Source organism: Poromitra crassiceps, assembly GCF_964638095.1.
Source record: "Poromitra crassiceps genome assembly, chromosome: 9".
NCBI classification, from domain to species: Eukaryota; Metazoa; Chordata; class Actinopteri; order Beryciformes; family Melamphaidae; genus Poromitra; species Poromitra crassiceps.
The window spans coordinates 44,804,866-44,820,003 of record NC_139630.1 but is presented as its reverse complement, the minus strand read 5'-3'; the positions used below and the strand labels follow the sequence as shown (position 1 = coordinate 44,820,003).

The following is a 15,138-nucleotide window of genomic DNA, read 5'->3' as shown; positions in this document are numbered from 1 at the left end:
ATATTTAACACAGGTATATTTAACACTGAGTGCTGTTGTTAACAGCAGGACTTTTAATGTAGAGAAAAACATGTTAAGAATCATCCTTATCAAAAAGCTCCTTTCATTAATTTCCACTTCTTATCAATATTGTGACCCTGTATACCCCCCCCCCACACACACACACACACACACACACCTGCCTCCAACTTTCATTTTCATCATCTGTCTAGCACTCCCTCTCTCCCATCTGTCATTCTTCAAATATCCCCCCTCCTTCCCGCTCTCTCCCTCCCTCCCTCCCCCCCACGAGTGCCATAGACGCAGTGTGAGAAATCAAAGCTGCACTAGGCTAGAGTTTTATGTAAAAATAAACCTGCCTTATCACCCAAGTGGAACGGCAACAGAGAATGTCCCCTCCATTCTAATTGAGGCCCCGTAGATTTGCCCAATTTATCAAAATTAAATTTCCGGTGTCAGACAAGGTCACAGACAAGGAACTTTTCTCCACCCATTGGAACTGACAATTTGATGCTTGAGAGTAATTTGAAACCGTGTTCTGTCTACAGAAAGTTGGACTCCCCAATGACGGATTTTACCTCGTGCAAAAAGAGTTTCCCTATGGTGATCATTAAAGTATGACATTATTATTATTGTTGTTATTAAACTGCTTAAAATAGCTGGTGAATTGGTTGGCATGTCTTAGCCACTCTATGGTTGGTGCCCTCCAATAGTATCTATTTTTTGTCTTCCTCACTGCTTTCCTCTTTCTCCCGTGACAGGCAATAAGCGTAAAGGTCTGCAGTGGGTGGTGGACATGACCATAGCCTACCCAAAAGCACGGCCCATGGACATCCAGACCTGGATCTTTGGCTACAGGCCCCCTACACTCACACACGTACACTACAGGTAAGACTAATACAGTGGTCCTTACACCCACATCCCATGTTTCACCTATTGGCTAATCCAAATACTTGTTTCACATTATTTTGTGGCATTTATGCTTCAGAAGTGCACAGTGGAAGGGGGGTGAACTACTATAGGTGCTTTTGGACCGCAGGAACCTTTCCATAGTTCTAGAAAAGTTGGAGGAACTCCCTTTTTGTTGTGTTCCTCTCAGAGAGTCTCCAGAACTGATTACATGGTATCCCCACAGCCACACAGTTCCTCTCAGAGTCTCCAGAACTGTGATTACATGGTACCCCCACAGCCACACATTGAGCCTAGATCCTTCCACAGGCTTGCATCCCGTAGACATTAATAGTAACACTAAGTTGTGAAACTGTACCATGCAGCTTCGTGAGGCAGCCAAATAAGTTGTAGAGTAGCACACGCTTCCTCCGATACATGTGCAGTCGCTAGCCGCCACTTTTCACGTGGTAGTGAGGAGTTTCACCGGCAGGACGTAGGATCACGCTCTTCCCCCAAGTTGCCCTCCCCCCGAATGCCTCGACCGACCAGAGGAGGCACTAGTGACTAGTGCAGCCACCAGGCCCGATTGTGCCTGTATGGGCGCCCGTCGCCGACCATGCCAGAGGTAACACGGGGGCTCAAACCTGCAACCCTTGTGTTGGTAGGCAGGGAATCTACCGCTGCACTACCCGGACGCCCATGTATAGTATGATTTAAGTACATCTTAGTATAGTGCTGTTTAATCTTGTTTGAGTAGTTTAGTGCCAATATATCGTTTTAGAAGCAAGACTGATCCCCGAGCTTATAGTTTGGTGTGCTGCTCGACTCCCCCTCACTCTGTAATCCATTACCATGCCTTCCCAAACAAACAGCAAAGATGTCCTTTTGCAGAGGAATCATATTACATCACAGCTCCATAATGTCATTACAACTCATTTGGCTTTTGCACACAGAGACTCTGCTCTCGACTTCCAAGTCCACGTTCATGTGTCTCACTTCAGCGCCGTTCACTTGCATCGACGAGAGAGCTTTGTGGCCACGTTTTGTATCCGCCCACTGATGAAGCAAGCTCCCCCACCCGACGTTCATGCCTAGTGAGCGAGTCACGAGGAGCCGGACACACCTGATTCAAGTGGGGGAGGCGTTTCGTCAAGTGTCACCTCACCCGTGTGCCGACCACTCTCTGTCTTGATGTCATTATTGCCTCTGTGTGTGGACTGCAGAAAGAGACGCCCATGCTTTTTACAGGGGCATAAACCCACAGATGAACTGGTGTTGTGTGCAGTGAGAACTGACTTTGACCTTGGCTTCAGGTCTGCTGTATTCTGCTGTCGTTGTGCTAGTAGTTAGATGTGAAATAGTTTGGCGTCTTTTTCTCTTTCAGTGAGAGAAACGGTGCTCTGGCTGGCTGCAGCAGGGTTGGAGTTGTGTGCCTGCATTTATCCCAAAGTAAATCAGCGCAGATTTATTGCTAGTCAGCCTTGATATGATTTAAGAAAATCTGAATGACTTTAATTCCCAAGTTTAATAAATGTACAGGAATTGACACACTGACAGTAGTGCATACAATAGTAGCCAGCTATGGGTGGGGGGGGGTCTATCACACATTTTAATGCTGTATTCTTTTTTCTATTGCTTAAATTGCATAAAATAATGTTATCTGTCAAAACTAAACAAATTTACCCGTTGTTTCTCGGTACTTGTACTGTGAACAATGACAATAAAGTTGAATTGAATTGAATTTAGTGCATTTAAGTGCCAAGGCAGACAGAGGGACAGAGGTGGAAAGAGAGAGAGATACGCAGAGTTCATTTTATATGGAGGAGAGAGATTCATTGGGTCTTGCTGAATTCATAAATCTTAGGGTGTATTCACACCTGTCTCGTTTAAAGCAATTGTTTCCGAAACAGAGAGCATTTTCCCCCTTGGTGCGGTTTGTTTGCGTGGTGTGAATACAGCAATCACACTCGCATGTGGGACAGAACAAGTGGGCCGAGATCGCCAAGAAAGGGTGGTCTCGGTCCGCTTTCAAAGTCAGACTCTGGTGCGGTTCGTTTGTGGTGAGAACGTGATCATCAGACCTCGATCCGGGTGTGCATTTTTGGATAAACCAGCAGCCGTAGTCAGCTGCGCTGTGCGTAATGGCCTGAAGAACGAGCATTTTTATCGGTTAAAAACTACATGTTCATTCTTCAGATCCTGTTTTGGCGACCCTTTGAAACTAGCGTTTGCATGGATAAACTTTTGGGGATTTTTGCATGATTGCATCAGCAGTTTGAAACTCGACCAACTTACCTCTGGTCTCGAATACAAGTCGTGGTCATCAGAGCCAGCCTTCTTTGTGATAAGATTGTCTGATTGAATCAGATCTGATTGAATCAGACAATCAGTCTCATTGTCTGATTGAATCAGATCCGATTGAATCAGACAATCAGGCTGATTGTCGACAATCGGGGTGTGTGTGTGTGTGTGTGGGGGGGGGGGGGTGTTAGATAAATAAATTAACTTAACTTTATCCCTGTCCCATATTTACAATACATGTGGGGTATAATCCATACTGCCTTTATGATCGCTGTTACAGTAACGTAAATTCAATGATTAGCCTACCACGTCCTATTTCTCCATTGTCCGGCTGGAAAAAGGTTCACGTCACCCAGCGCTTTTCTGAAAAGTTGAAAATTTCTCAGCTTTTGAAAGCGCTCCGCTCTGAGGGGAAAAAAAACACCGGCTGCAGCGCTTGTCTGGAGCGGACGCCTTTGGTGCTCCTTGCAGACGCTTCCTGTTGCTTTTAACAAGGAAAGGGCTCCGAAAAAGAAGCTAAGTGGACATGCAGCCTTAAAGGACAGTGCAGAATATAAGATAGAAAGCAGACTGTACACATAATATCTCCACATGCATACATTCACCATCTGATATATTGTCGTAAACTGGTCTCAGATCTGCAAAGTAAAAGGTGATTTATACACCCTGGTCTGCCTTGCCGGTCCCTCTCTGGAGGCTTCTCCACCCACCTGGACTACAGCTAAGGACTCATTAAGTCTGTAATTAGAGAGGCAGAGGATCCACCCCCCCACCTCAGGGACTCTCTCTCTCCCTCAGCCATTGATACACGCAGCCTCCCCGGCGTGGTCAGCAGCTCCGCGGCACAGGCAGAGACAGCTGTTCACGCAGCCTCCCCGGCGTGGTCAGCAGCTCTGCGGCACAGGCAGAGACAGCTGTTGATGTGAGGAGGTGTTCCAGCAGCAAGCTGAGCCAAGAGACGCCCACGCGGGTACAGGTGCACAGTCAACAAGAGGATTCACCCGCCTGCTGATGAAGGGAAGGCTGCGGGGGGGTGTGAGCGCCTCCGTGATCATTGGGTCATCATGCGGATAGGAAGTCCAGCGCGCCACCTGGAACCATGTTTTTATTGTCATTTTTGAGTGATTTTGGAATCAGTGGAGCTGTTTCCACCGACCATGGGATTTCTGAATTCCAGTCAGAAGTCAGTTATTTAGAATCTTATGGCAAACCAGGGGAATATCGGCGGATAAATAGGTCTCTTTACTGGAATATACCAGTTTATTTTCCCAATAGTTTCCCATATTTGTTGCATTAGATGGTGGTTTTCATGTGTGTGTGTGTGTGTGTGTGTGTGTGTGTGTGTGTGTGTGTGTGTGTATGCGTGCGTGCATGTAACCCAAAATGTTTCAGAATTGAAAGCCAACATGAAATAATACTTTTAGGTCATGGAACTGCTCCAACTTAGTTATGGAAAGTCAAGAAAGACTCATATAATTTTGCATCAACACTGGGGACGGCATCTCAGATATCTCTTTTATAGTGTTTTGTTTTTCAGAATCACATATATTATTATAAACCTGTGTGCAGGATAAGGATGTCCACGCCTCACGTACAGGTGTTTCTGTGTGAAGTGACCATGCTAATAAGCTACTGGCCTCCTGTGCCACTGATGTTTTATTGGCCTGTATAGATTCCTCCTGCTCGAGCAAAATAGGCAGTTGAGTATTGAGTAATATTCTGTATGAATCCACACTGATCGCAATGCACTTTTTCTTCATCCTTGCACCTCCCTCTCTCCCATATCCCTCTATGTCTCTTAGCTCTCTCTCTCTCCCCATATAATCTTGGTCTCCCAGATTGCAGCATTATAAGCCCTCTGTGAATGGCAGCTGGGTGAGCTATAGGTGGGTGTACAGGGGCAGAGAGAAGGCAGTAGAGGATGTTAAATAGGTTGAATTATTTTATTTTAAACGCGTCTTCTCCTCTTTTATGTGGCGTTTTTTTTCCTGCTGTGTTTGCAATTGTGACTGCTGCTGTGTGAGGAGAGGTGAAAGGTCAGGTGATTTACGGCATCTGAGTCTGCCTGGTCATCAGATGGATGCTTTCTAGCTGCACACCTGGCTTTCTCTCAAAGACAAGACACACACACACACACACACACACACACACACTCTGAATTGTCGAGTTTGCAGCCATACCGCTTTCTTAAGGTATCTGAGGCAGATTTTTTCTCTCCCTCCAAGCACTTTGCAGCAAAGTCTGTCATGGTGAAACAGGCCCCTCTTTTTTACATCTGTCTGCTAAACACCTCACCCATAACCAGTCTCTCTCTCTCTCTCTCCCTCTCCCTCTCTCTCTCTCTCCCTCTCTCTCTCCCTCTCCCTCTCTCCCTCCCTCTCTCTCTCTCTCTCTCTCTCTCTCTCTGTCATATGAGGGCAATGAGTGCCTTCTTGTGATTAGTGATGGTGTCCGAGGGCCCTTAGAGGCCTGGTGTCGCCATGGAAACCCAGTATGGGAGTGGACGAGGTTGTTTCATCCCCACCTTGAAGCCACCTCAGCCGGGTTTTGAAGTAAACTTATGGCCATAGGAAAATTGCAATTTTTCTGAGAGCTGGCTCTCTAAATATGGAAGTTGGTTGTCCAAGGATGCAGAGAGACAAAAGGAAGTTGTGTACATGTTCTAAGAACTCATTTGATTTGATTGGACTTGGGGCCGACAGCAGTTATCAAGTTGTAAATTATGAGGCACCAAAAAATGTCATTCAATAAATGTTCTACTGTACGTTTTGATCTTACAAATTTGGCCCTCTGCATTATGTAAGATGACGTGTTTACCGCAGTACGGTATTAGTATCTGCTGTGAAATCTGGACTCACAGGATATGTGCAAGAGGGCAGGTTTATACTTTTCGATAAGGTATCTGTTCTGTTTACACAGTTTGTCACCGTTTCTGATCATAATAACCACTCGTCCAAAGTTGATCTGACCTGGAACACACAGGTGAACCCCTGACTGTGCCCTCGGCTGTGCGGTCGTTTCAGGCCACGGTGGCCCTATCCACAGTGATTTTATGGACACTACAACCTCAGCACTGATAACAGATCTCTGCTCCCATAAGCTGTCATTAACCTCTGCACTGCTCCACCCACACCCGCCACCTCACCCGCCTCCTGTGCCCTCATATGACAACCGCGCCACTTTGTTATATGGTCAGTTGGTGAAAGTGTGTTCAGGCCTAGATGTTATCTGGGCATATGGTCAGTTGGTGAAAGTGTGTTCAGGCCTAGATGTTATCTGGGCATATGGTCAGTTGGTGAAAGTGTGTTCAGGCCTAGATGTTATCTGGGCATATGGTCAGTTGGTGAAAGTGTGTTCAGGCCTAGATGTTATCTGGGCATATGGTCAGTTGGTGAAAGTGTGTTCAGGCCTAGATGTTATCTGGGCATATGGTCAGTTGGTGAAAGTGTGTTCAGGCCTAGATGTTATCTGGGCATATGGTCAGTTGGTGAAAGTGTGTTCATGCCTAGATGTTATCTGGGCATATGGTCAGTTGGTGAAAGTGTGTACAGGCCTAGATGTTATCTGGGCATATGGTCAGTTGGTGAAAGTGTGTTCAGGCCTAGATGTTATCTGGGCATATGGTCAGTTGGTGAAAGTGTGTTCAGGCCTAGATGTTATCTGGGCATATGGTCAGTTGGTGAAAGTGTGTTCAGGCCTAGATGTTATCTGGGCATATGGTCAGTTGGTGAAAGTGTGTTCAGGCCTAGATGTTATCTGGGCATATGGTCAGTTGGTGAAAGTGTGTTCAGGCCTAGATGTTATCTGGGCATATGGTCAGTTGGTGAAAGTGTGTTCATGCCATTAGATGTTATATGGGCATATGGTCAGTTGGTGAAAGTGTGTTCAGGCCTAGATGTTATCTGGGCATATGGTCAGTTGGTGAAAGTGTGTTCAGGCCTAGATGTTATCTGGGCATATGGTCAGTTGGTGAAAGTGTGTTCATGCCATTAGATGTTATATGGGCATATGGTCAGTTGGTGAAAGTGTGTTCAGGCCTAGATGTTATCTGGGCATATGGTCAGCTGGTGAAAGTGTGTTCATGCCATTAGATGTTATATGGGCATATGGTCAGTTGGTGAAAGTGTGTTCAGGCCTAGATTTTATCTGGGCATATGGTCAGTTGGTGAAAGTGTGTTCAGGCCTAGATGTTATCTGGGCATATGGTCAGTTGGTGAAAGTGTGTTCAGGCCTAGATGTTATCTGGGCATATGGTCAGTTGGTGAAAGTGTGTTCATGCCATTAGATGTTATATGGGCATATGGTCAGTTGGTGAAAGTGTGTTCAGGCCATATAGATGTTATATGGGCATATGGTCTAGATGCACCTAGATGCAATACGGAGACGCACAGGAAATCATTCCTGCCTGTGGCCCATTGGACTCTTTAACGCCTCTCTTAAAAGAGCACCTCGGAGACGCTCAGTCTCCCTGAGACTGAGCCAGCCGATAGGTTAACTGTGCCTGGCTGAGCCACGTGTAATGTAATGGGCAAGCCGACTTAATATAAGTCCAGTGTGCAATAACTGCAATTTGACACGTAATGTACATCACTTACTCTACTTATTTTTAGGGGTGTCACGATACACTCAGTTCACGATACGATACAATACACGATATTGGGTTCACGATAACGATACGATACGATATTGTAACAATATTTTTTTGCGATCGATTTGTAAGTTGAGGGGGCATCCTCCACGCTAATTTGAGTAATTTCACCATTTTCATCCTCCGTGTCTGTAATGTCCCTCGTCTGTTCAAACAAAGCAATGAAAAGGAGAGCGAGCATGCAATCAGATGCAGATCAGTGCCACCATGTTCAGCTTCTTTTTCTCGCGATATGAGATTTCATCTCAATGATACATATTGTCACGTTTTGATATCGCAATATATTGTGGGACGATATATTGTGACATCTCTACTTATTTTGCTTACTTTATACTTACTCTACTTTATTTTTGCTTATTTTTGCTTACTTATCGCATTTTACTACTGTTTATTTTATGCTATGTTGTGTTCTGAGAGCGAGCTACTGTAACCTGTCCCAATTTCCCCCCGGGGATCATTAAAGTCTTTCTGATTCTGATTCTGATTCTGGTCAGTTGGTGAAAGTGTGTTCATGGCATATAGATGTTATCTGGGCATATGGTCAGTTGGTGAAAGTGTGTTCATGCCATTAGATGTTATATGGGCATATGGTCAGTTGGTGAAAGTGTGTTCATGCCATATAGATGTTATATGGTCAGTTGGTGAAAGTGTGTTCATGCCTTATAGATGTTATATGGGCATATGGTCAGTAGGTGAAAGTGTGTACAGGCCATATAGATGTTATATGGGCATATGGTCAGTTGGTGAAAGTGTGTTCAGGCCATATAGATGTGATCTGCAAGGCGGGGATAAGCTGCTGTGAACGCACGCTAGCGGGTTCAGGCCGATGTGTTGGCGACTATCTGCACTGCTGAAGTGTCCCTGAGAAGGTCATTGAATCCCTACCAGCTATTTCATTACATGAAGTTTATTCCATTTTCAGCCCATTTAGAGGGGCCATTTTATGACATTATGTCTATTACATTATCAGTTGCTTCATCTCTCTGCTACAAGAAGAAGAATGTGTCTCAAGGAAGGCATATGGTCGAAGCATCAGCCTTTTTTGAATGCTCGTATCTTTTACCTGGGCAAACTTATCTTGGTAGTCTTCTGAGGAATATGTATGAAGATTCTGTGGACAGTGTTGCTTCTGACTTACCCGTCTACTAGGGATGCACATTTTCCGCAAATTCCAAACTTGATCATTGGTAACGTTAACAATCAATCAATCGATTAATTGTAATAAAAATACAACATTTTCCAAACCATACCAAATGTGTTTTTTCCTCAATAAAACGTTTATTTATGCAGCAGCAACTTATTGTATATTTCTCACAGCATTGCATAGCATAGCCTACGCTATGAAACACATAAAAACGTGGAGGCATAACTTTTTAGACAGAATCCCCGTCACGGCCGCAGGGGCTCACTTACCCACGCAGATTGTTTATTTTTTCTGCTCGCAGTCCAGGTGAGACTCCAGGCGAGCCAATTTATCCGAATGAACACTGTTCTACTTGAACAGCATCTTATGACTTGTCTGAAAAGGGCTATAGTGATGTAGCCGAGTGTCCGGGTCCGCCTATTACTTACACTTTGTTAAAACAATAAACGAGAGTCAGGCTGTAACGTTATAACACGTTTCCACATTCATTCTCAGTTAGCTCCTAGCGTTAGCAGTTAGCACACACCAGCTCTGTGGTCAACAACAAAGTCCCCCACTTCCTGTTGTACGGTAACTCTCGAGGGGACAAACACAGGGCCTCGCATACACGCTGAACAGTCTGTTACAGTGATATCATTGCGCCCTCTGGAGGATCATTGAAAAATGATTTGAAAACACCATTTAATGCGTTGCTTTTATGTTTTGTTTTGATTGAGTAATCTTTCTTTGCTCGAGTAAATCCTTAACAAGCAATTAATCGAGTTTCGATTAATTGTGTGCATCCCTACGTCTCCATCTGTGGGAGGTGATTGTGTCCTTTCCGCTGTTCTGTACCAAAGCCTTTCCTGGAACACAGACGGCCTTGAGCCACAGAGGAAGCAGATTAAAGAGTAAATGGAGCAATTAACGACTATGACCGTCCCTCAACTTCTCTCGGATTGCAGATAAGCCAGTGAACACAATACCGCCCCCGTCTGGCAGAGACAGGTTCCATAAGCCAGGGCCTCTTGGCATTCTGCATAGAGCCCCTAAAGCATAAGCACCATGCGGACTGTGCGCTTCACTTAGGGATCCCCATTGACCTCAATATGAAATGACATAAGGAAGGAATACTCTGCTGCAAGTGCACTTTCACCAATGATGCCGTTGGCCCAATTAAAACAAGGGGTGTATTTGCTGTTACACATTTTTAATAAGATGAATGTTTCCCATAAGGTATTTAGGATGAAGGTATTTATAGGCATTTTTATTATGCTTTTGTTGGTACAGCTGACCACTGCCCCACAGGAGGTAGAGGTGTGTGTGTGTGTGTGTGTGTGTGTGTGTGTGTGTGTGTGTGTGTGTGTGTGTGTGTGAGAGAGAGAGAGAGAGAGATAGAGAGAGATATGTCAGTAGTTGAGGGATGCGTAGCATCTTGGCACACAGACGAGGAGCCTTATCTTTCCTAGCGAGAGGCAGACCAACTCTTTCCTCTCCTCATGCAGCGTGGTGCCTGAGCACAGGCCTCCCAGCGCGGCACTTTGTCTCAGCGTGGTGCCTGAGCACAGGCCTCCCAGCATGACACTTTGTCTCAGCGTGGTGCCTGAGCACAGGCCTCCCAGCGCAGCACTTTGCCTCAGCGTGGTGCCTCAGCACAGGCCTCCCAGCGTGGCACTTTGTCTCAGCGTGGTGCCTCAGCACAGGCCTCCCAGCACAGCACTTTGCCTCAGCGTGGTGCCTCAGCACAGGCCTCCCAGCGTGGCACTTTGTCTCAGCGTGGTGCCTGAGCACAGGCCTCCCAGCGCAGCACTTTGCCTCAGCGTGGTGCCTCAGCACAGGCCTCCCAGCGTGGCACTTTGTCTCAGCGTGGTGCCTCAGCACAGGCCTCCCAGCATGACACTTTGTCTCAGCGTGGTGCCTGAGCACAGGCCTCCCAGCGCAGCACTTTGCCTCAGCGTGGTGCCTCAGCACAGGCCTCCCAGCGTGGCACTTTGTCTCAGCGTGGTGCCTCAGCACAGGCCTCCCAGCGCAGCACTTTGCCTCAGCGTGGTGCCTCAGCACAGGCCTCCCAGCGTGGCACTTTGTCTCAGCGTGGTGCCTGAGCACAGGCCTCCCAGCGCAGCACTTTGCCTCAGCGTGGTGCCTCAGCACAGGCCTCCCAGCGCAGCACTTTGTCTCAGCGTGGTGCCTCAGCACAGGCCTCCCAGCGCAGCACTTTGTCTCAGCGTGGTGCCTCAGCACAGGCCTCCCAGCGTGGCACTTTGTCTCAGTGTGGTGCCTGAGCACAGGCCTCCCAGCGCAGCACTTTGTCTCAGTGTGGTGCCTCAGCACAGGCCTCCCAGCGCAGCACTTTGCCTCAGCGTGGTGCCTGAGCACAGGCCTCCCAGCGCAGCACTTTGCCTCAGCGTGGTGCCTCAGCACAGGCCTCCCAGCGCAGCACTTTGTCTCAGTGTGGTGCCTCAGCACAGGCCTCCCAGCGCAGCACTTTGCCTCAGCGTGGTGCCTCAGCACAGGCCTCCCAGCGTGGCACTTTGTCTCAGTGTGGTGCCTGAGCACAGGCCTCCCAGCGCAGCACTTTGCCTCAGCGTGGTGCCTCAGCACAGGCCTCCCAGCGTGGCACTTTGTCTCAGCGTGGTGCCTGAGCACAGGCCTCCCAGCGTGGCACTTTGTCTCAGTGTGGTGCCTGAGCACAGGCCTCCCAGCGCAGCACTTTGCCTCAGCGTGGTGCCTCAGCACAGGCCTCCCAGCGTGGCACTTTGTCTCAGTGTGGTGCCTGAGCACAGGCCTCCCAGCGCAGCACTTTGCCTCAGCGTGGTGCCTCAGCACAGGCCTCCCAGCGTGGCACTTTGTCTCAGCGTGGTGCCTGAGCACAGGCCTCCCAGCGCGGCACTTTGCCTCAGCGTGGTGCCTCAGCACAGGCCTCCCAGCGCAGCACTTTGTCTCAGTGTGGTGCCTCAGCACAGGCCTCCCAGCGCAGCACTTTGCCTCAGCGTGGTGCCTCAGCACAGGCCTCCCAGCGCAGCACTTTGTCTCAGCGTGGTGCCTGAGCACAGGCCTCCCAGCGCAGCACTTTGTCTCAGCGTGGTGCCTGAGCACAGGCCTCCCAGCGCAGCACTTTGTCTCAGCGTGGTGCCTGAGCACAGGCCTCCCAGTGTGACACTTTGTCTCAGCGTGGTGCCTGAGCACAGGCCTCCCAGCGTGACACTTTGTCTCAGCGTGGTGCCTGAGCACAGGCCTCCCAGCGCAGCACTTTGTCTCAGCGTGGTGCCTGAGCACAGGCCTCCCAGTGCGGCTCTTTGTCTCAGCGTGGTGCCTGAGCACAGGCCACACACACCATCGTACAGCCAAAGAGATATAGAGGTGATCGGGCCCAAAACAATAGCTGGTTAGCTGCCAAAGATGCTTGTCGAGTAGACAAACTTTGTCACCACCACAGTCAGAATTGAATTGTTCACTTGCACCACGCTGGCGGGGAGCGGTAATGAAGTCGTACAAGCGAGCTATACAGAGTGAAACAGGCCAGTAATAATAATGTGAAGGATCACTTTGGAGCTACTGCTGCTAGTTTTGCCCTGTTTTGAACCCAAATTTGTCTTTCTATTCGTGACTCCTCCAAACTCCTACCCGCTTTGGGCAAATAACCGCTGCGAAAGTCCGATAACTAGATTAGACTTTTGTTTATGTCATGGTGTCCTCGTGGGTCAATATACCCAGCGAAAAAGCTGACGTTGAAGGTTATTGACAGGAGAAACTGCAGCTGTCTGTCTCTCCAGCAGGGTGTCAGGTTAACAGGCGGGCCGCTGCCAAGTGGGTTAGGGTGGAAATGAGCACACTGCCGTGGTCCGGTGCCAGCACGTCACTACCGCTTCCTCACTACCACTACAGTACACTGTTACACATCACTACAGTGCACTGTTACACATCACTACAGTGCACTGTTACACATCACTACCACTACAGTACACTGTTATACATCACTACAGTGCACTGTTATACATCACTACAGTGCACTGTTACACATCACTACCACTACAGTACACTGTTATACATCACTACAGTGCACTGTTACATCACTACCACTACAGTGCACTGTTACACATCACTACCACTACAGTGCACTGTTACACATCACTACCACTACAGTGCACTGTTATACATCACTACAGTGCACTGTTACATCACTACCACTACAGTACACTGTTACACACCACTACAGTACACTGTTACACATCACTACCACTACAGTACACTGTTACACACCACTACAGTACACTGTTACACACCACTACCACTACAGTACACTGTTACACATCACTACCACTACAGTGCACTGTTATACATCACTACAGTGCACTGTTACATCACTACCACTACAGTACACTGTTACACACCACTACAGTACACTGTTACACATCACTACCACTACAGTACACTGTTACACACCACTACAGTACACTGTTACACACCACTACCACTACAGTACACTGTTACACATCACTACCACTACAGTACACTGTTACACACCACTACAGTACACTGTTACACACCACTACAGTACACTGTTACACACCACTACAGTGCACTGTTACACACCACTACCACTACAGTACACTGTTACACACCACTACAGTACACTATTACACACCACTACCACTACAGTACACTGTTACACATCACTACCACTACAGTACACTGTTACACACACTGCACCGCTCGGCGCTCACTCAGCACAACAAATAACACCCCCGTCATACTCTGTCTCTTTCACTCAGCACAATATTGACACCGTAGTGCAATGCATCTCTCAGCACTGCAAACAGAACCGTGACCCTCGCTGCTGCTTGGCCGTAGTTGCAGTTTCTTGTAACCCATCACCAGAAGTCTATTTTCCATTCTGTGATCCAAACCACACGCACACGCACACACACACACACACACACACACACACACACACACTGAAGAACTTCAAAAACTCGCAAAATACTTCAAAAACTTGGGGCATTTTATATTGAAGAAAAATACTCTGTTGCTGAAACTTTGAGCATAGTGACCAACTACCTCAAAGTTCTTCAACACACATAAATTATAATATAGGAAATGTATTAGCAAGGTTTAGTTGGAAATTACCTGCTTTTTCCCCTTCTTAATTCTGGCTGTTAAAATGGTCTTACATTTATTTCCTCGTTGCAAAAAATAAAAATGGCTTTTTCAAAACGTGCAGATAGCCTGCTATCGCGGCTACGTCTACACGTGCTCTTATCACTGCCTTGGCACTGCAGTTAGCACTCAGGCGGCTCTCAGCCACAGGACAGGAGCATGCCAGTGTGATTAGCAGCAGCCTAAATGCAGATCAAGATATTTTATATTTTCAGGATGGGAAATTAACACCACCCAGCAGATCAGCTTGGCTGCTAATAGTGAGAGTGGCTGATAGAGGATCAGCTTGGCTGGTAACAGTGAGAGTGGCTGATAGAGGATCAGCTTGGCTGGTAACAGTGAGAGTGGCTGATAGAGGATCAGCTTGGCTGGTAACAGTGAGAGTGGCTGATAGAGGATCAGCTTGGCTGGTAACAGTGAAAGTGGGTGATATGGGCTCAGCTTGGCTGGTAACAGTGAAAGTGGCTGATAGAGGATCAGCTTGGCTGGTAACAGTGAGAGTGGCTGATAGAGGATCAGCTTGGCTGCTAACAGTGAAAGTGGGTGATATGGGCTCAGCTTGGCTGGTAACAGTGAAAGTGGCTGATAGAGGATCAGCTTGGCTGGTAACAGTGAGAGTGGCTGATAGAGGATCAGCTTGGCTGCTAACAGTGAAAGTGGCTGATAAAGGATCAGCTTGGCTGGTAACAAAGTGGCTGATAGGGGATCAGCTTGGCTGGTAACAGGGCTGATAGGGGAGAGGTAGAAACGGGCATTGGGCGTTTCCTCTGAACTAGAATCAGCTGTGCCTCCTTCAACCTCAGCACCCTCAGGCTGTGCTGCAGCTGACCTCAGCACCCTCAAGCTGTGCTGCAGCTGATTCCTGCGTGAATATTTCAGCTGGAGGAAACGCTGTGGCAACCAGCTGCTAGTCCAGGACTACACACTCAAACCTTTCCGTAAGAAAGTGGCCAGGATCAGCTTCCATTCCCCCCCGCTAGGATTACACGGCTATCGGTTTACGTTGTGAGCCGAGCGG

The 15,138-nt window shown here is 47.7% G+C and overlaps 1 protein-coding gene across 1 annotated transcript in view; it reads left to right on the top strand.

Moving 5' to 3' along the window:
• lpgat1 (lysophosphatidylglycerol acyltransferase 1) overlaps nt 1-15,138 on the top strand; it is a gene marked incomplete at its 3' end in the record, with an annotated part of 60,768 nt that overhangs the window by 41,742 nt on the left and 3,888 nt on the right. Inside the window, exon 6 of the mRNA XM_083643367.1 lies at nt 762-888. Coding sequence (XP_083499493.1) covers nt 762-888 — 127 coding nt within the window. The remainder of the gene's footprint in view (nt 1-761; nt 889-15,138) is intronic.